Source organism: Manis javanica, chromosome 7 (genome assembly GCF_040802235.1).
Source record: "Manis javanica isolate MJ-LG chromosome 7, MJ_LKY, whole genome shotgun sequence".
In the NCBI taxonomy this organism is placed as follows: Eukaryota; Metazoa; Chordata; class Mammalia; order Pholidota; family Manidae; genus Manis; species Manis javanica.
This window is the reverse complement of record NC_133162.1, coordinates 886,391-907,441: the sequence shown is the minus strand read 5'-3', so window position 1 is coordinate 907,441 and position 21,051 is coordinate 886,391. Positions and strand designations below refer to the sequence as shown.

At 60.1% G+C, this 21,051-nt stretch overlaps 1 protein-coding gene across 3 annotated transcripts in view; it reads left to right on the top strand.

Moving 5' to 3' along the window:
* The window catches only part of INPP5A (inositol polyphosphate-5-phosphatase A), a 176,150-nt gene that overhangs the window by 141,208 nt on the left and 13,891 nt on the right, over positions 1-21,051 (top strand). For 2 of the 3 annotated variants that reach the window (XM_017659853.3, XM_073240094.1), the window contains exons 10-12: positions 12,568-12,663; positions 12,742-12,816; positions 19,698-19,771. In XM_017659853.3, the coding sequence (XP_017515342.1) occupies positions 12,568-12,663; positions 12,742-12,816; positions 19,698-19,771 (245 nt within the window). Of the gene's footprint in view, positions 1-12,567; positions 12,664-12,741; positions 12,817-15,396; positions 15,551-19,697; positions 19,772-21,051 lie in introns of those variants that run through there. The other variant, XM_073240095.1, reaches the window with a different exon arrangement.

The following is a 21,051-nucleotide window of genomic DNA, read 5'->3' as shown; positions in this document are numbered from 1 at the left end:
CCTGGGCCGTGGACCCGAGCTCCAGCAAGCCCCCCACCCCGGCCACTCCAAGGGGCGGGGCTCCCGAGCAGGCCGCCTCCGACGCACTTCACTTCCCTTTCAATTTTCTTCCCCATGAAGTGCTCCTCCAGGCAGGCCGCGCACCTGGGACCCCACCCTGAGGCTGCCGTGACAGCGCTGTGCTCTGGGGGTGCTCCTGGAGGCTGCCTGCAGCCCCATGGGAGGGAAAGGGCAGGCCTGGGGGCCGCGTGCCAGCCCCCGGCCCCAGCGCCTCTGCTCCCATGTCTTTGTATTTCTGCCTCCTTTCTGGGTAGTTGAGTGATACTTGGGAAGGCCTGGAGCTGGAGCAGGCCTGTGTCCCTGGCAGAGCACGGACCTAGGGTTCTTCCCAGCGGGCCAGTGGGCACACTACCTCCCAGGGGACCTGTGGGGCCTGTGACGCAGGAGTGTGCCCGCCTGCGCTGCTGGCTGCTTAGACGTGCCAGCGTCTCCACCTGCGGATGTGTCCTGCACACCTGCTTGGGGCCCAGGATGAGGCAGGGCCCGGCCCCCACACTGGGGGCCCTGGCGGCAAGAGTGCCTGGGGGTCTGCCTGGTGGGCAGTGCCACCCTGCTCCCCGGCCGGCCTGGGGCCACTCCAGTCCTGCCCCTGATCTGCTCTTCTTGACGCACCTGCAGGCCCGGGCTGACTCCCTGGAAGTCTGGAAAGTGACACAAGAACAACGTCCTGTGGTGCCCAAGACACCCCGTGGCCCCTTCTCAGAAGGAAAGCTACCTCTGGGAGCCTGTGCGGCCACAGGCCAGCAGGCCATGTTTTGGGGCCAGGCCTCCTGTCGGGCAAGGCCTGGTGGGGTCCTCACAGGCGCTCTGACTGTGGTCTGTGGGTGTCACAGGACTGGCATACAGTCCGTGCGGCCTGGGCACTGGGTGTGGGCAGCCGCTACGAGGAGGGGCCAGGATGGGGTCCAGGCCTCCTGCCCAAGGAGGTGCAGCCTGTTCCTTCCAAACAACGCCACAGCCTGGGAAAGCACTTGGGCCGCGGGCCCTGTGGGGCTGGGCCAGCGCTGCTCACGCCTGGGCCACTGCTGGCTCTGTCCCTCCTCCCCCCACCCCTGTGAGCAGGTGCACCCCTCAGCAGTGACCCCTCTCAGGACACCTGCTTTCAGACGCCAACACTGAGTGCAGACTGGGTGCTGGGGACGCCAGCCTGGGCCCTTACACTGTCCTTGGCCAGGTCTGTGCCCTCAGCTCAGGTGAGTCACCCCACAGGCAGTTTTCAGGGGTGACTATGAGGGTCCTGGACAGAGCACAGCCTTAGGGATTTTTCTCAGCAGGCATTACCACCGTTGCTGTGGTGGTGATAAGAAGGGAGCGCAGGCCCTCCGTCCAACTGTGCCTCCTGGAAGTGACCCAAAATCTCGTCTGGAGGTGGCACGTGACTTCTTGCTGGAAGGTCCCATTAGAAGCCACAGTTTTGCTCTGCACCTGTTGCTGAGCCTCCCGGAGCAGCAAGTCCAGCCACCTTGCTCTGGGCTCGGGACTTCTCTCAGGATGGCCCTGCCCCTGGGGCTCACGGTGCCGCAGTGCCTCGGTGCCCCCGGCTCCTGCAAGAGTCTTCAGAGGTCAACAAAATCTGTCTCCAAAACCACGAGGGGCCCATGAGCCAAGCTGGGGCAGCAGTGAATGAAAGGCTCACCTCCACCGTGCAGGCGTAGTGGGCACCGCACCCCAGGAGGGGGGCAGGCCCTAGAGCTCCAGGGAGGTAGGAACCTGCTTGTGGTTTGCAGCAAGGGAGGGCTTGAGCAGAGGCACTGTGTACAGAGAGGAGCCTGCCCCCGGGACTAACAGCTTCACATTTCAGATGCAAATTAGTACAAACATGCTTGCAGAGCAGAACTGAGAAGATGATACTGTGATCAAATTTGGCCGCTTAAACTGTAATTAAAACATACACGAATTAAACATGATTATCCTGTGCCGTCTAACAGGCCGTGTGTTGTGAAACTAATTAATAATGCAGCCGCCTGCTGGCGGGATTGCTCGGAGGGTATGTTTTATGCCTTGCATGGTGGCTACTGGCAGCTGGGGCACTCAGCTGTCCACAGTGACAAAGAGCGACAGCAGTGCCAGCCTGTCCAGTCTCTGCATGGCCCTGCGTGCGCCCACCTGCCACCCATCACTGCTCCACAGCCGTGGTGATGCATGCGCCTTGGGGGCTGGCGGCCACTTTTAAAAACTGTCGCCAGTTGCTGACAGGAACATGTGTATTAAGGTGTTAGGTGGGCTTGCTGGAAATGGGTCCTTTGCACACCTGTCCAGAAGGCACGCACTCACAGGAGGGGTGCCCGGGCAGCACTCCAACAGCCAGACCTCCTGAGGACACTGCTGTCAGATGGCAGCAGGCGGGGTCCCCGCACTCACCATGACGGCCTTGGGAGAGAACAGAAGGATCCACTGCAGAGCCCGCCCCGCATGTTGTGACCCCATAGACAGACCCTACCGGCAAGAGGGAGTGGCCGGCCCGGGACACCATGAGCCCATTCCCAGAACACAGGCATTCCTGGCACCTTCCCTCAGGGGTGCGCCTGCGGCCCGGGGAGGCCAGGTACCCACTCAGCCTGGAAGGGGCGTTGTGCCTGGTCGTTCCCTGTGCCAGCCCCTCAGAAGGCCGTTGAGGACCCCGCCCCAGCCGGGAAGGTCACCACCGCCCTGCCGGTCAGCCCCGGATGGAGGGCTGCTTCCCATCTGGTTTCCGATTGCCTTGCTAAACCAAACCTCAGCTGCACCTCTGCACCGTGGACGCGGGATGCAGGATGCGGGCCAGGCAGGGCCCCTGGCATGCGCAGTGTGTGCGTCTGCCGCTGCTCAGCCTGGACTGCGCCCTCCAGAAGCCCCCCTGCAGCTGCAGCTTTTGGCAGCGCTACAGCCCTGAGCGGTGGGCACCGGGAGGCCCGGGCCCTCCAGGCAGCTCGCCTCCCAGATCAGAGGACAGGGACGGGCCACCCACTCCCTAGGTCCCCTGGAGGAGCTGTGCTCACAGAGCGGCTTCAAATGACCCCCTCACGTGTGGGCCCACGCACAGCCTGTCCTGCCTGTCCTCAGCGTGTGTTAGCAGTCGGCACTGTAGTTGTGCTGATTTGGGAGCCCGTGTAGACAGGGCTGTCCTGACCCCGCCGTGGCCCGGCCCACCTGTGGAGCACCCTGCCTCTCTGGACACACTGCCGTCCGTGGACATGAAGCTGTGACTGTCCTGGCGACGAGACAGGGCTGTCAGAGGCCCTCGCCTGGACGCACTGGCCAGGCCACACTTCCTGGTCGTTCACTTGGCTTTTTCTAGGGAATCTTGGTTTGCGACAATGGAATTACTAATTCAAATCATTAAATTAATTTTTTTAATTACTGTTTTAAAAAAGAGGCCCTAACGGGAGTGGGGCTTCTGGTTCCTGGCCAGGCCGGCACTGCCCCCTGCACCCTGCGTGTTTGGCCAGATCACCCTTCACAGCTGCTGCTGCCTTCGGGGCTCACAGCCCCGTGGGGATGTCAGTCCTGGGGCACGGACCAGCTCCTCTGTGCCCCGCCACCGCCCAGGCAGAGTGCAGTCCGGCCTTGCACGCACCCGCCGCCGCCCGACTGCTCGTCCGCACAGCAAGGAGGGCCTCTCCGGAGCCTGGCGGCCAGTCGCTGGAGGGGATGGCCGGGGTCCATGATGCCTTCCCGCCCTGCCCTGGGTCTGGACCTGGTGGGTCTGCGGAAGGTGTTCTCACCAGGTCCCCCGGTGGGCAGAGTGCCCCAGCCAGGCCGCCAGGCTGTCCTGGGAGTCAGCCCTGGGCCGAGCTGTGGGCACCCAGATGCCTGCTGGACACAAATCCGAGGAGCCCACGCTGCTTCCCCCTAGGACCATAGGGTGGCCCAGTGTGCTGCGTGGGCACTGCGGCTGCTCCATGGCCGCCCACGTGCTTCCCCAAGCTGGCATGGAGTCAGCGGGAGCAGCCTTGGGGGAGGAGATGAAAGGCTCTTTATGTCATGTTGTTGTTCAGGATGGACAGTGGACAATGCGGAGCAGGGGGAGGAAGGCCCGGACACTGACGCAACCCCATGGCAGTGCCTACTCACCAGCTGCCTCAGCTTGCCTGCTCCCGGTGGTGGTGCATGGCCATTGCCCTGTCCGCGTGGTCCTCTCCCCGGGCCCGGGCCTTTGCCAGCAATGTCTTTGAGAAAGATGGAGCTGCCTGGGGTCCTCTCCAGGAAGTCAGAGCTCATGAAATGGTGGGACGTTCTGGGAAGCTCTGCAGAAGGAGCAAGTGCCTCTGTGGAGTGAGGACAGCAGGCCCCACAGTGCTTCCTGGCAAACCCTTGATGGGGTTGCCTCCACTGCCCAGTCCTCAGGCCCCACCAGGACGGCCCTTTCTGTCTCAGGCAGGAGACCCGATCCTGAGAACCCTGGAAGAGCATCGCGCCGGCTCCTCTGAGGGCGGTGCTGACGACAGATGCATCTCCCTCTTGCTGCTCAGCTGTGCATGAGTGTGCATGCGTCCACTGAATGTGTGCACACGTGCATGTGTGCAAAAACATACCCGTGTGCATTTTCATGCACCGTGTATGCACATGTACATTGCAATTTGTGTGTGTATGTATGTTTAGTGAATGCATGTGTGCTGTCTGATGTGTACATGCGTGTGTGTGCATATCACAAGAGGAGGAAGGCTGATGCACTGGCCAGGGCTCTCCTGAGACTGTGAGCACAGGTCATTGAGTCATGCCGTTTCCAGCGCAGATGGCATGTGGCACCCACGCCATCATGCTGGGCACGCAGGCTGCTCTCCTCTGTGCACGTGGGCCATCATCTCCAGGAGCACCGCCTTCATCAGGTGCACCGGTGGCATGGGTCACCTCTTGCTATCATGCTTGATGAGCTCTTATTTTGGGGGTGCAATGTATACTCCCCAGTGGGGCCAGTTAGAGAATTAGATGAGACCCTCATGTCTGAGCACTCTCCCCCAGACCCAGTCCCCGGTGACCAGGGCGAGCGGTAGGCACTGACTGACGTCCGTTCCAGGGTCACCAGTCAGGTGCTTTACTGGCTCTTTCTCCTCTTTGGATGATACATTTTGGAGCTGAAATAACGTAGGTTACCTGTTAGGTAAGAGCTGATCACTTGGGACCAGCTAAGCTTACCTAGTGTTTCTGGAACTGAGGGAAGCACCTGCCTGGGGGCCTGGGCTGTGTGAGGTCAGAACCAAGCGTTTTCGTGCTGCCCCCACTGCACGGTGACCCAATGTTTAACCCTGGACCTTCGGTGTACCGACCCCAAGGTGCACCTTTCAATCTCTTGTTCTGAGAGTGCGTCTGGGCAGCCTGGTGTAAGACCCACGTGTATGCGCACACTTGAGTCAGCACAGGGCTGGCGCCAGCGCCCCCAGAGCTGATGGGGTGCTAGTCTGACACACATTTACATTAATGCTCCTGTTCCTGGGAGATTATTTGTAGCAGAAAAGATCATGTTTATCCTGTAGAGGCCTCTTTTCTAGAGCCATTTGAAAAATTTAAATTTAAAAGGTAATGATTTTCCATTAACTTGTTTTAAAGGAAAACCTATGTAAAGTACTCAGGTCTTTGTAAACCATTTTTTATAAATCCTTTTCTACTCCTTTCTTAATCACTACATGAGAGATGGTAGATCAACTTTTATTTGGCCCTTTTTTATTTTTAGACATTTTATGTCTGTAATTTGACCAAAACTAACAGGGTAACAAGAGAAACAGTGGTGAATTTTTTACTGACATGCCTGTGGTCAGCTGGTTGTTCAGTGACGAGCTTTCTCCGCGTCTGCAGAGCCCATCTCACGGCCCTTACTGCCGAGGGGCGGGTTTCTCTGACCTCTCAGTGATTTCCTGGGGGAAGAGAAAGGCACCCCAAGAATTTGGTGACAGGGAGAGGGTCACCTTGGGGCGGCTGAGGTGGGCTGTTCGGGGCCCTGCAGCCCTGTGCCAAGGGCCTGAGTGCCCACTGCATCTGATCCCAGTGCGCATGCAGCACAGGGCACGCGGGAGCCCAGCGCCTGGGGACTCAGTGCCCATCACACCTGACGGCTCCTGGGGGGCAAGGACAGGCTGGCTCAGGATTGCCTGGGCCCAGCGGCTGGCACTGCCACATCGCCAGTGCCTGCTTGCTTCCACCACGAGCCCCTGTAGAGAGGGCTTGAACCCGACCTCCACTGGCCTGGGTGGGGGACGGCTGTGGGGTGTGCTGGTGGGAGGAGGTTTGCTTGGTCGCAGGGGCTCCAGGGCTGACGGAGAATCCCTGATCCCGGAGGGGTCGGGTGCTGGCTGTGCGCCTGGAGCCTGCCGCTGCGAGCGAGTCCATGTCCTCATCACTTAGTGCTCACACGGGGCAGACAGCCGTCTGCTGGCGGGTGGACCCAGGGCCAAGTGCCGCATTAGCAGACAGTCAGGGGCCTGGAGAAGGCTGTGTGTGGCACCGGTGTGTCCCGAGCTGGTCCAGGCCCCCAGAGGAACGCGCCCGGCCGCGGCCCTGCTCCCCCGGTGAGCTGCAGAGGCCGGGACGCCCCTGACTGCACAGCCTCTCCGCACACGCGGCTCCTTGCTCTGCGGGGCTGGACAGGGCGGATGCCTTCTGGGAGGCGGAGCCCCAGGCTGACCTGCAAAGGGGCCTCCAGCCTACACCCGGGAACAGCCAGGCGTGACTGGCCGCACCCACATGCCGTGGCCCCCAGAGCCCACTTTGGTGTCGTGGAACTGCTGCTGTTTCTGGAAGCGTGATGGCAGCGAGGCTCCGACTGAGGGCCGTCCTGAGAAGCAACAGGCGGGGCCGCGCCACTCGGCCATGGCCCCCAGAGCCACCACAACGTCCTTGACCCGCGTCTGGAGTCCAGCATGGACGCAGGGGTTGGCCAGCCTCAGAGACACATCACTGACACTGATGACGCTGATGTGTCCAGTGCTGGGATTTGTCATGTGCAGGTTTGCTGCTTCCCGGCCCCCCGTTTAAAGCTGAGGACACTGCTTTGAGGCCCATTTCTTTCACAGGCTGCTGCTTCCAGCTTTCCAGGGGCTGGGCCTACAAGCATCTGTTGGTGGCTGGAGTCAGGAGCCATCCGGCCACGTCCCTGTCACCTCCCTTTGTCCCCTCGCCTTTGTGTTTGATTTCATGCTACTGGGGGTGTCCATGTCGTTCCACGTGAAGTTGTCAGAGGGATGAAAGCTCGGGGGCAGGGTCACGCCGAGAGGGATGGGCAAGAAGGCCAGTGAGATGTCTCTCCAAGCCCACCCACCAGCCTAGGTCCAGCCCCAGCAGAGGCCCAGGCGCAGCCACAAGCGACGCGTCCTGCAGAGCACGCGCAGGGGCAGCACTTGGTCCCTCCCCTCCCTCCTCCTTCCACGGGATCAACTGGACATCTGAGAAGTGCACGGCGGACGCCCTGCTGAACAGTCACACACTTTCTTCAAGACTGGGTACTTCTCTTTCTCAGCAGAGAAGGAAGCTTGTAAATCTCAAAGATCGGGGCTCAGCACACATCCGCCCGGCGCCGACACCGTCTGCCCGTGGGTGGCCCCTCTGGTCCCCAGCACAGCCTGTCGGGAGAGGCAAGGTGGGGACAGGGCCCCCGAGCAGCACCCAGCTGCCTGGCTCCGGTGCATCTTCTCAAACGTGCAGCATAGGGCAGACCGCAGCCGAGCAGGAGGGCTGTGGCAGGCCGCTTCCTTCCTTCCTCACGAGGAGGCCCTCCTGGAGCAGGCGGAGTCGTGTCCATCTCTTCGAGGTGTGGCCTGCAGTTGCCGCCCTGCGTCCCCGGGGCTGGGTGGCTGTCCACACGGGTGCAGGAGCATGCTGGTCACCCTCCATGATGGCCAGGACCACAGGTGGGGGTGGCCACGGTGCTGCTGCTGGGACCGGGGCTTGGGGCCTCACAATCAGAGAGCAGGCTACATTCTGTTAATTTGTTGTTTTAAGACTGTTTTGATTTGATGGAGTGCCCAGAAGCTGAGCCCCTCTGAGCAGGATGCCCTGGCTGGCTACTGGAGCTCCACCTTGCCACCCAGAGCCCTTCGCAGGAAATGCCCCTCACCCCGGGCAGAGCGGCCCCCTGTCTGCATCAGGTGGCCATGGGGATACCAGAGCTCCCAGGTGGGGCTGGAGTGCCCTCGGTCCTGGTCTGTTCCTATGTTCTGGGGGCCTGTTCCATAAGAGAGGTTCTCCTGGGGGTGTCTGAGCAGAGACGGGGCACAGGTCACTTGCTCCAGGAGGTCTCATGGAAAATAAAAGTCTGATTCTCTCAGTGATAATTTTAATTCCTTAAAAATGTGCTAGAACATTTCCCCCAATAGCTGCCTGTAGTGTGTATCTAAATTTGGGGGTAAACTGACTTTGTAGTTCATTTCGATTTTGTCTGTGTGCCTTCTGCTCCCATGTGGAGGCTCCGGGACCAGGAGGCCCCGCAGTCACCCTGCTGCAGGCCTGGGCGGCATGGGGACGCAGCCTGCGTGTGAAACAGGCTGCAGACGTGTGGCCTGACGGTTTTCGTGTGCTGACTAAAGTCACCACACCTCTTTGTGCAGCCATTGAGGAGTGACAGTGGCCCTGCCCACCCCCAAGAAGCACTGCTCTGGCCCAGGCATCTGTGCCTTTGAGGTGCAGGCCATATCAGGGGCCCCTTCCCCCGTGGGGAGGATTTGGGATGGGGTGTCGACACCAGTGGCCCAGGTCAGGAGCCACGGCAAGGGGTTCAGACATGCACCCCTGCTGCCTGGGCCCACTGGACAGCTCCGGCGGGGACAGCAACATCTGGACCTTTTGATCTGGTGAGGTAGCTCTGCCTACCCGCACAGTGGTCTGGGGGCCTTTGTCCCCCTGCAGGCAAGCTCCCCAGAAAGCTTCAGGCCAAGACCTGTGGACCGCCTGCCATCACTGTTCTGGGCACGAGTGGCTCAGCACTGGCGGTCAGGCTCAAGTCACAGAAAGGGCACTCAGGGCTCCACCAGCCCACAGATGGCTCATCCACATCGAGACGAGTGTGTCCACACCAGTGACCGCTAGCGGATCAGAAGTCACTGCCACGCCAGGGCGCTCTCCCCGAGGGGATGAAGCGCTGTGGGCTCCGCCGACTCCTCGGCACCCACGTGGGACCCAGTGTCCTACTACCTTGGTGATTCTTCACAGCAAGGGAGGGGCTGTGAGACTGGGGTGCCCTGGGCCCCAGCAGGGAGCGTGCTCACCCCAGCGCGGCTTCTCGCAGGACGTGCTCCCCGGGGACCTCGGTGCCATCGGAACCTGCCACGTGGTGCCTGCACACAGGCCGTGGGCCCAGCGGGCCCTTTGGAGCACCGCGGGAGCCTGCAGGCCCGGTGCGCCTGTGCGTCCTGACCCCGGCGGAGAAGGAAAGCGCACCCAGTCCGCACAGGGCTCTGTGGGCAGAGGGCTGGGAGACTCGTTGTCTGTGTTCAGCCAAGCCGTGTGTAAATGCAAATGTGCGTCGCTTTCTGTGTGTCAGGTGGAGGGAAAACGGCACAATGGCAAAGCCTTGTGATTCTTTCCTCCCCAGGGGAGAGGAGGAGCCCACGGGGCCCGGGTGGGGCCTGTGCCCCTGGACTGGGGCTGTCCTGGGACCCCCAGGGCTTCGAGAGGCAGGGCCAAGCCCCCTCAGTGTCCTCCACAGCCCAGGGCTCACCCCGCTCCGGGGACGTGGTCTGACCTCGTATCCTCTGCCCTGCCTCCAAGACGGGAAATGGCTGGCCCTGTGCCCCCAGCCCTGGCTCTCAGACTGACCAACCCCAGCCTCTGCCTGGCTGAGCCCCTCCCTGGAAGCCCCAACACCTCTCCTGGCCTCACTGTCCTATTCTCCTGCCAAGAAGCCTGTGTTATTTGCTTCCCATCACCTTGCTAGTGACCCACACCCTGACACCCCCATCACCTCCAGGCACGCAGGACCGTGCCCGCCTGGCTCTTTACTGACCTGGCGTGGTGCCCACCTGGCCTGGCATGCAGAGCTCTCTGCAGAGTGCTGCCTGCCTGGTTGGACTGTGGTGGTCCTTTGGAAACTTCTGGTGTCAGGCAGGGCCTATCCTGGAGTCGGCTGCTGTCCCGGGTGCTCCGTGGCTATGCTGCTCTTGGTGCAAAGGGAAATCTGCTCTCAAAAATCACAATTATAAATGGACCTGAAGCTTTCAGGCTGTTGGTAAATGCAAATTGAGATGCTTTTTAAAATACCTACTGCCTCTCGAAGTGGATACACAGGAGATATAATTATGGATCTTACTGACCATTTAGAAACTTAGCAATTAAATGAGAAGACTTTGCAAAGTCTGTACCTCGTGCTCTGTGGTTAAAGCTGCCTCACTAATTCCTGCCCCTGATCATAGAAATGGTCAGCTCTGTTTGCGTGTGCTTGCCTGGTTTCTCTCACCAACACAGACCAGCACTCACCATGTAGAGTGTACGAACATGCTTTCTGGAAGATGCATCCCCCAAATCAAGCTCTGTTCAGGAAGGCCCAGAAGGAGATGTGAACTTGGACCTTTCCTACCAGTTCTGTCCAATCTCAGGACTGGCTTACGTTTCAGGAAGCCAGGGGCTCCTCAGCCACCTGGGCTGTCACGCAGGTGCTTGCCCTGAGGCGGGGGCTGAGCCCCAGCTGCTCACAGTCCCGAGGCCCAGGGACCACCAGGCCCTTGTGTCAGGAGCAGAGCACGGTGAGGGTTCTGTAAGTCTGCTCTCGGGGTCCAGAGTAGAGTTTTGAACGTTGGGGAGAGTTTGTGGCAGTTGAGAAGGGGGCTTGGAACAGACCTAGCTCCTGGTATGAGTAGGGCTAATTGTACACAGACACCTCTGACCACCAGTGGCTTTGTGCAAACTAAATGGGCCATAAACCTGCGTGATTGGCAAAATGCACTGGAAACAGCCTCTCTGGGCTGAGTCTAGGGCTCTGAGTACCTGTGGGTGCCCCATCCAGTAGCACGCTCCCCCAGACCAGACTGAGAAGAAACGCAGAGATGGCCTACACACAGCCCGGGGACAGCCTTCAATCCCCAGAGCAAACCAGGCCCCAGACGAGGTGCTGGGCCCCCTCTGTGTGGTGCCAGTGATCCAGCACTGGCTCTCCAGAAATAGCATGCTGGTTATTTTTCTCTCCCTTCTAAAGAGAAAAATTCCTGCCAAGTAGGCGAGCAGGAAAAGCTGCCCTGCGCATTTCTGCACGAGTGGTCAGGACCACCAGCCAGCTCAAAGGCCGGAAGAGGCCCGCCCAGCGCCACCACTGCTGACCCTGCTGAATGAGGCGGGGGTGGGCGTGGGAGCCGACGGGCCCTCGGGCAGCCCCTTCCGCACAGGCCTTGGGGGCCTGCCTGAAGTGGTCAGATAAAGCATTGGTTTTTTAAGTTTTCAGCAGAGCCTTTGGGAGAACCGTGAATTTCCTGAATTGTGCCCTGGGGTGGCTACAATGGCTGTCTGCCCGCCAAGCTCTCTCCATTCATGGGAGCCTTAAGCCACTTAGCACATTAGCATCTGGATGGAGCAGACCTCCTGGGGTCGCAGGGATGAGCAGGGCGGCTGCTCTGCTCCAGATTGTTCCGCGCTTGTTCCAATACCAGACATTTGAAGGCGGCCAGACTGATTTGTGACACATGAGTCCAAAAGCCACTTTAGGGGGCTTGACCTGCTTAGCTGATCTGTGCCCAGAATGTCAATGGCCTGTCCCGGACTGCACTTTGGGGACGGCAGTGGCCACATCCCCTGCACCCTGGGCTGTGCGTGTCCCTCAGCCCCAGCAGCCCTGGAGGGGGCTTGCATCCCAGACTGCCGGGAGTCCCAGCCACAGGGCCTGCCCTGAAAGCCAGGCTCTGGTCACACAGCTGGCTGTCCCCAAGGGTGGGGTGCCCCTCCACAGCACCCTACACAAAGGCACATGTGAAGGAGTGTTTGTGAAAAGTCAAAATTAGTTGTTTCGCTGCAGTGGTCTTTTTTCGAAATAAAGTCCTTTATGAGAGCCTTTTTACAGAACAATGTCACTGAGGTATAATTTACACACACCCCAACATCCAGGCCGCCTTGCCCGCCCAGCCCAGCCTGCCTCACCTGGCACTGCCTCTGCCTGCCATCTGCACTTCTGGGCATTCTGTGCAGAGGGCGCCTGTGGAGTGTTACCTGTGCAGAGAGAGCGGCCCCTTCAGCAGCAGGGTGGGGCCCCGGTTCCCCTGCATCCCTGCCGCCACTTGCGAGCCAGCCTCACAGCCTGGGCCAAGCCCTCGGCTCCCTGCAGTGCATCGTTGGGGTGTTTGTCTTGCTCCTTCGCCATGTCCCCCGAGCACCCTGGCCACCCTGCACCTCCTCCTGCCCTGCAGGAGCAGCCCCGTGGACAAGCCCACCGCGGACACTCTTGCTTCCATGCGGGCAGGTTGGTGGCCCCGCTGTCTCTCCTGACGTGGAGGTGAAGTCCATGGAAGTGGGAGGGAGCTGCCCCTGGGGCAAGGGGTGCACTCAGAGGCTGAGCGGGCCCTGGCCCGGCGGCTGGCGGGAACAGCGCTGCGGGACTGAGTTCCTCTGTGTCTTCCCCAGACTCTCTGCACAAAGGCCACGATGCAGACAGTGCGGGCCGCTGACACCAACGAAGTAGTGAAGCTGATATTCCGCGAGTCCGACAATGACCGGAAGGTAAGTGCCCGTGGGGCCTGGGCCTGCCGCCGTGCCGCCCCAGCTCCCCCCGGCACTGAGGACCCTCTCCTTCTGCAGGTCATGCTTCAGCTGGAAAAGAAGCTCTTCGACTACTTCAACCAGGACGTGTTCCGGGACGACAACGGCACAGCGGTGAGTTTGCTACGGGAGGCCCTTCACCCGGGGACGCGCCCTCCACACCCTCGGCCCCTGCCACCCAGTTCCCCCGCCCTACCCCCGGCTGTCACAGCCCGGGACCTGCTCACCAGCTCCCACCCTGGGGCCGTCTCCACGGAGACCCTTCCAGGGACCTGGTGATGGGCAGACAACCAGCCTGGCCGGCAGCTTCGGGGACCCGGGACCCGCAGGGTGCTGGGTGCTTCCCCTAGCTGATGGGGGGCCTGGGTGTTGATTGGATGGGAGACACAGGTGCATTGGATGAGGTATGCCCAGCACCAAGTGTGAATGTGTTCCTGGGGGCACACAGGTGTGAACATACAGCTCAGAGCCCACGGCCTAGAACTGGTCCCTCCCAAGCAGCCACACCCACCGTCCTGCGCGGTGAGGACTGCGTGCAGAGGCGCAGGAGTTCCTGGGCTGTGCCACAGGCTCTTACAGCGGTCGGCTTGGGCCTGTTTTCAGTGACTTTACCAGATGTGTGTTTGGGCAGCCACAGTGACCCTGGAGTTGAAAAGTTGACATGTGACATGTGCCAGTCTCCGTGGCAGAAATGTGCCCACTGTGGTCAGTTCCAAGCTGTGACATCACAGCTCCAAATTCCTGGAAATGTGAGAAGCTCTGGAGCTGCTCTGGGGCAGCTCCGTCCCTGCATCACCCCCAGGGCTTCCATATGTGACGCGGGCCCTGCAAGAAGCCATGTGCAGTAATGCTCCAGAGAAGCATGAGGGCCCTGAGGGTGCTCAGGGCAGGGGCACCCTCCCGGGCTTGCAGCCTGGCCCATCTCAAGGGTCACCTCGCCCTGTTTGTGCTTCCTGCACTGGTAGGGGCTGTCTGTCCTGCTGTCTGCATGTCCAGCTCCCCATTCCTGCCCCCACACCCCTGCAGTCCATAACCCTCCTCCCCGGTCCCCTCTGGGCCAGGCTTCCTGCCCAGGGCTCCCTCCTTTCAGCCTCCCTGGCTTGCTTTTGCCCCATTACTGACCTGATCTTCCCACCAGCCTGTCCCCCAGTGGATGCACCCCCCACTCGACCCTGGCCCATTCATGTCTCACCACCTTGGGCAGCTAGCTGCAGGCCCTGGCAAGGGTGCCTCTGACGTGACCCCTCAGTGCACGTGCTCAGCCACAGACCCCAGGATGGCAGGCCCCTGAGCGGGGACTGAGTCTTGCTTGCTGTCTGTCCTAAAGAGGTGGCATCCTGGTGATGTTGGCAGGACGTGGGGCACTGGGGCAGAGGAGGAGCCCAAGGGGCAGGCTTGGGGACAGGACACATTTTGAAGTGCCCAGGAGACTCACATGCCATCCTGTCCCTGAGCAGCAGTGTCACCGTCTGAGCTTGGAGGAGGCCAGGCAGGGTGGGCTTTGAGGTCCTGGCAGGACCCCCAGCACAAAGACAGCCCCTTGAGGCAGGGGGCAGAGAGGCCACCAGGGCAGGAAGAAAGTGGGGGCTCCCTGGGAGGAGGTGGCCCTGGGGCGGCCAAGGGCCAGAAGGTCCCAGGAGGAGCAGCAGGTGCGGAGAAGGAGGCTCCTTCGGTGGAGGGGGTTCGGGCCCGAGCCAGGCCGCTGCGTGCTGGAGAGGAGGCTGGCACTCCATATGTGGGCACCACCACCGCTTTCGTCTTTCGTGTTCAGACAAAGGACGTGCTTGGACCTGGAAGTACATCTCTGTTTCTGTGTTTATTCAGCGTATGAAATGTGTTTTTTAAGGGGAAAGAAAATTAGTTGGAGCATTCAGTGTTTAGGGGAACTCGTGACTCTGATTCTAAGATGAGAAAATGTGGCGGAGTCAAAGTGGAGAGTAGACTCCGCGTGGCCACTCCCCTGTGCCTTCCTCACCAGGAGCCTCCGTGGGACAGGGCCGGGTGCAGGGTCCCCAGCGGGTGCCCGCTCTGCAGATCCGGGTTCTGTCTTGAGGCAGCAGTGCCTCCAGAATTGTCCATGGGCTCACGCTGGTGAGCAGGGCCCCCGCCAACCCTGCCCGGCTACTTGGCCCTTTGGGAAGTCGGCCTGTATGTTGGTCATACACAGGAAACGGGTCATCCCCGTCAACCAGGGGGCCAGAGGACTGGGCCGGTGAGCCACTTGCCACCTGGTGACGCGCAGCCCTGGCCACCGGGACAGCGGCTGGCGGGTGGGCCCCCGGACACGGCCCCAAAGCACCACATCCTTCATCAGCCAGCGGTCTTGTACCCGTCTGACAGAAATTTAATTCAAGCTGGCTCCTGAAAATAATTATTGTATTTTAAGAGTAGTGATCATTGGCCTGGACATGATTGAATGTGTCCATGCCTATTGACTTTTTCTATGATTTATGGCTTTGTTTAGTCGATATTCCCATCGAAATTGTATAATTAATTGTAAGTGTGGCTGTCAGGGCTGCAGGATGGAGTGCCCTGGTGAGGATCTGGGGAGATTAAATTTTCCTCGGCTGTCCCAGGGCAGGGCTTGGGAATTTTCTCAGCACTTGGCCTGTTGGATAGAGATGTTTTCTGTGTATTTACCAACTGCTCTAGCTCAAGGCGCATTGATTTTCTGGGCTCTTTTTTCTTTATCAGCGTGGTGTCTCTGCAGTAACAGTGGAATTTGTGCAGCTGGGACAGCTCCTGACAGATACATACGATCAGCCGGCAGCTTTATCATTGTCCACACACGCCCGCGCTGTTTTTCACTTTGTAATCAAAAAGAATGTTTAAGATACATGTGGTATTGGTTATCATGTTGTGAAAAATCTCAAAGAGATACAAATTATCATTTCAACAGAAACACAGGGTCTCTGTAATGGGAAGCGCCTCCCTATCTGGGGCTCTGTGCCAGCACAGAGCTTCTGCCCCCTGGACGGGGCGTGAACGGTCCCCATGGAGCTCTGGGTGCTGTCTCCGTGCTGGCCCAGCAGGAAGGGTCCCGCCAACCCGTCAGAGCCCTGGGCAACAGGGACAGGTCGACGCCATCTCCACCCTTCCCGGGCAGCCGGGCCTAGGACCTGATGGGCCCCCTCAGGGTTCATAGGTAAATGCGCCAGCTGCCAGCACGTGGGTTTGCATCTCTTTGTGGATGTGGGGTTTGTCTCTGCCTCCCCCAGACCAGAAGGCCCGGGAGGTACGGGCCAGCCTGGAGCTGCCCGGCCTTTGCTGTCATGTCCAGCACAGCCCGACGTGCAGAGGCTCCAGAGCTCCTGCCGGGCGGAACACGCCGGTGCTCACATCACGTCACAGCAGATGGGTCCTGTGCGGGCGGCACCACCCAGAGATGCCGGGTGAGGGCAAGTCCCTGATGGTCCATGGCAACAGGCAGGGGACCAGCGAGGGCACATTGCTGATAGAGACCATGGGGTCCAAGCCCCCCAGCTTGGCGCTGTTAACTGGTCTAGCAGCTGGAAGACCCAGCTCATCCCAAACCAGAACTTCATTTGCTTTTATTTTCACTCTGTTCCCTTACAAGTGGGAAAGCGGCAAGACTCATACAGCTCCATCCCTAAATGCTGCCCCCTGGGAGGAGCCAGCTGCTGGCAGGTCTTATGCAGTCGTGCTGGGATCAGAAGCCATCCTGCCCGAGCCCCAGCGGGTCCCCCTCCCAGAGTCCGCCGGCTCCCCGGAGTGTGTTAGCGGTTTGCTCCTTCACTGAAGTCCTTGCAGAGCCCTCCACGTGGCAGCTGCGGACCCCGCCCGTGTGGGCGCCCTCCGGGCGGTTCCGACCACTGAGAGCTCACGGGGACCCAGCCAGGTGTCGTGGCCTCTTCTGAGGCTGCGTTAAAACGGAGTGTTCAGAACGTGGCACGTGTGGGCACATTCATGGGGGCGGAGGCTGAGAAGGAGGCAGCGGTGTCCTCATGGTGCATGTGGGAGGAAGAGCCCTCTTTCAGAGAATCGGGCACCTCTGCATAGTCCCCATCCCCCGAGGGGGCTGACAAGAAGACTTCGCATGTGTGAGATAAGCACCAGCCAGGCTTACGCTGCTGCCCAGCCGGGCCATGTTCTGGGCGAACAAAGGGTGCAGCCTGCGAGGACCGGCTGGCAGAGGGGGCCAGGTGGTCAGCACCACATGCACTGGGGCCGCCGTCAGGTGGGGGGAGTGGGAAGCGGCCCGCCGAGGAACAGGCCATTCCGGCGTGGGAGGCTGGAGCTGGCGAGGACACGGCTGCAGCCAAGGCCTGGCTGCTGTCTGCATCCTTGTCCAGAGCGGAGGGCTTGGGAAACCGCCACGGTGGTTTCGGGAGCTTCCTGCAAAGAGTAAGGAAGAGAATTAAGCTTCTGTCCCCACACCTTGTAACCTGTGAGTTACATTCTGAGTATTTGTATTTAACAGCCTGCCTCGTCTGCTGTTGCCTGAGTCCAGACGGCATCTCTTTAGGGCTGGCTCCACGTCCATGTCGTGGCCTAAGGCTCCCATGGTGAGGAGCCCGTGGACGTACCGCAGTTCCAAGTGCAGGAGGAGTTAGGAGGCGTCCGACTGGCCGGGGTCCAGAGGCGGCACTGTCAGGGCGGCCTCTCAGGACACCAAATAGTGGGGTGCTTGATGGAAAGTGTCAGGTGGGAGCACTGAAACCATCGTTAGCACGGAAGATCAGACACGTCAGTAAGTACTGCCCCCTGGAAAAAGCAGGCAGATGGAAGACACAGGGAACTTCTGGAAGTCAGGCCACAGGGGACGGTCTCCACGGGTGGGGTGAGTGGCGGTGCAGACCCAGCTGGACACGCTGCAGACAGCAGAGGCGCAGGGAACATCTGGGGCATGCGAGCACCTGGCCTCGTGGAGAGGACCCGTGAGCAGCCCCAGGGGAGGCCAGGCTGCCCTGCAGGAACGGCGCCCACAGGAGGCTGGAGCCACTGGTGGTGGAGCGACAGGGTGGAAGAGCTGAGACAAGCACAACCCCCGCGCTCACGGACGCGGGCTCTGCACACCGGGACTGAGTGTGGGCCGTGGGCGTGGAGGGACGGACGTGGTGTGGAGGCAGAAAGCGGGGAAACGCTGCCGGGTGCTCTGCGTCACAGCCAGGAAGGGGTGGGTGAGCGGGGGCAGGGTTGTCTTTGAGGGTCTGAGGTAGATTTGGGAGAAACAAGATTTGGCAGCTCCGGTGGGTGGAACACAGGTGCTCCCCGCCTGTCCTTTCCACATGCTCGTGAGGCATCACCGCGCTGGCAGGAAGCCGCGGTCAGCGTTTTGGCTCAGTGGCCAACTCGCCGTGACTCCTGGATTCTCCGTGGTCCTTCTCCAGACCCCACACTCCCACCCTTCCCAGAAAAGCCAAGCTCCTGGGCTCTTGGCGGGCCAGCTCCTCTTCCTGGTCACAAGGACGTCAGCACCCATGCAAAGCCAGCACTCCTACCCCAGCCCACTGCTGCCACCCAGGGCCCCTCTCCCAGCAGGGAACCTGTCGTTCCAACCCTGATCTGGGAAGAGCAGGGATTCAACCTCTGGGATGATCCAGATAAGGAATGTGCTCATAGGTCTGCGTGTGTGTGTGTGTGTGTGTGAGGGAGATTGTGAGTGTATCTGCGAGCACAGATGTAAGCACACAGGGAAGTGCAGCGTGGCCCGGGCCCCACCCGTGAAGTGGCCTCCCTCCCTGGAAACTTCCTCTCTCTCCCAGCCCCACTGAGGAGGTGACCTTGGAACGTTCCAGAAGCTGTCTGGCCTGGGGTCCTCCCTAGAAGGGGAGCCACTCTGTGCTCCCCACCCATGGGTCCCCCACACCCCCATGGTCCCCAGAGCCTCCCTCCACCCCATGCCTTTGTTCCCACCCTGCACCCCCCACCGGGCCCTGCACACACCCCCTACAGGTCTGCCAGCCTGAGTGGGCAAGGTCTGTTTGGCTACAAGCGTTTCGCACCAGCACATGTTGGCTCACATGTGGCACCCATGGGGTGCAGGCCCCCACCTCCAATACCTGAGCCTCACCAGGCAGGATGTAAGGTGTGAGTTGGTTCTGTCCAGGATTCTGCAGGAATGCACCTCATGAGGTTGATACTGGCTCCTGTTTGTGCAAAAAGGGCATTGGTTTATTCTCCGAGACCACAGACACCTCATGGCTCCTTCTGGTGGAAATGCAGCTGTTTACCCCTGGCCCACCCTGGAGGTGCTTGGGGAGGGCCTCGAGCAGGTGGGTCAGATAACAGCCTGGCCCGTGGGTTAAATGCCATGCACACGGCACTGCGAGTTGCATGCTTTGGGAGTGATGGATGATGTGGAGAGGAGGAGAGGGCCATGGTGGCTTCAGGGGGAGCCCCTGCACGATGCCATGGTCTGCACAGCTGTGAGGATATGATTAACGAATGCATCCCAAGAGAGTGCGTGGCAATGGCTTGTCACAGCCCAGTGCGGTCAGACGCTGCCATGGCACCTCTTCCCTCCCGGGGGCATGATGCCCATGCAGTCTGGCTCTAAAGAGGCCTGGGGTCCAGGCTGTTCCATCTCCTCTCCTCTGCGTGTAGAAACCAAAACTTCACACCCAGTTTGCTCCTGGAACCCCAGTGTGTGAACTCTGTTTTTATCATCTTCCCACGCAAGGTGGGCAGTGATTACTCTCTGACATAATTTGGGTAAAACGGCGCCACATCCCCTCTGCAGGGTGCTGCGTGTCTCTGCTGCGCGGTGTCGGCAGGGTGAGGTTGTTCTGCACGGCTGGTCCGTAGCTAGCAGTGCAGGTTACCAGCTGCAGGCTTGCTGCAGACCAGGACGTGTTCTCACAGGCAGGAGGGCAGCTCTCAGTAGAGCAGCCTCGACATGGACCAGGCCTATGCAGGCCGTCTGCCAGAAGCAACAGGGGCCCCCCTGCAAATATGCCACACCCCCAGGGACTTCTCAGTGACCCCAGAAAAGCAAACCAAAGTAACCATATTTTCTTGTCTCTTTTGTTTAGCTCTTAGAATTTGACAAAGAGCTGTCTGTCTTTAAGGATAGACTGTATGAACTGGACATCTCGTTCCCTCCCAGGTAAGAAACAGCAGCTCCTGCTGGACAAGCAGGGCTTCCTCCTCCCGTGCATTGGCCTGGGCCACCAGGCTTCCTCCTGCCCTCTCCACAGTCACAGCAAAAAGACAACCAGATGAGAGCAGCAAATGATATTTTTCTTCTCTTTGAAAAGATGTTGTTTCTGCTTTGCAAAATATGGCCTCAGATTAGCATCCTAGGGCGCACAGAGGCAGCTCCATGCCCTGGGTCCTTCTGGGGGCACCAGGACTGACCACAGCGGGGTGCCTGGGGGGGGGGTTTTGGTTCTGTCTGTTTTTCTCTTTCTCAGGCATGTAAGCTTTTGCTGTGTTTACTCTGATGTTTGTAGAATCTTGAAATTTGCAGGAATAGTAATCCAGCCCAGGGGATGCAGCCCAGACACACACCCAGGGCCTCAGAGGGGAAGGGAAAGAATAAAGAAAGAGAAACAGTTCTCAAAAGTGGCCCGGGAGGCTGTGGCCGGGCACTGGGCCTGCAGGACTCAGCCCACCTTTGGCCATGCTGGAGGCTGTGCCCTGAGATGCAGTGATTGTTGCGGGTACCTCCCGCGGTGCCCCACACGTGCCTAGGGCAGACTGTGTGCATAGAGAGGTCACCCTACCCTCTCGTATGGCTTGGGGATGCGCCTGTCGAGCATAAATCTTCGCAGAGCTTGATTGGTCCCTGGGGTGAGGTCACAGGACACCTGGGAACGCCCTTTGTGATGTGGCAAACCGGCTTCGCAGGTGCGATTAGGAGAGCGCCCTTGGTGGGGATGTGGGCCCGGACCCTGGGCCCGGACCCAGGATCCCTCACAGCAAGCTGTCTGGTGGAGGCAGGAGGGGTGACAGGAGGCGGCACCGGCCTGAGCTGGCTTTGCAGATGCAGGGGGAGGGGCCGGCTGGCTGGTTTAATTATCAAATACTTGCTCTTTTATTTTGGAAATAGCATTGGAAGTTTTCAGAGATGAACGTGTGGGGAGAAGAAACATAAAGGTGTCCAGACTAAAACATTTGCTTTGAAGCCTGGGAGCCCAGCACACAGTGAGAAGTACCCCAGCCTTTCCGTGCAGGCACAGCCCTGGGCTGCACAGGGACACCACAGGCGGGGCTGCTGTGTGGGGTGCAGACAGGGAGTGTGAGCAAAGCCTGTGCTGGGAAGAGCGGGGATGCTGGGAAGGCTGTCAGTGCCTGGTGCCGCCCAGGTGTTCCCACTGTGCCGTACAGTAAGGGCCCCGGGCACGCTGCGTGTGTGCACGCCCATGCAGGGATGTAAGCTCACAC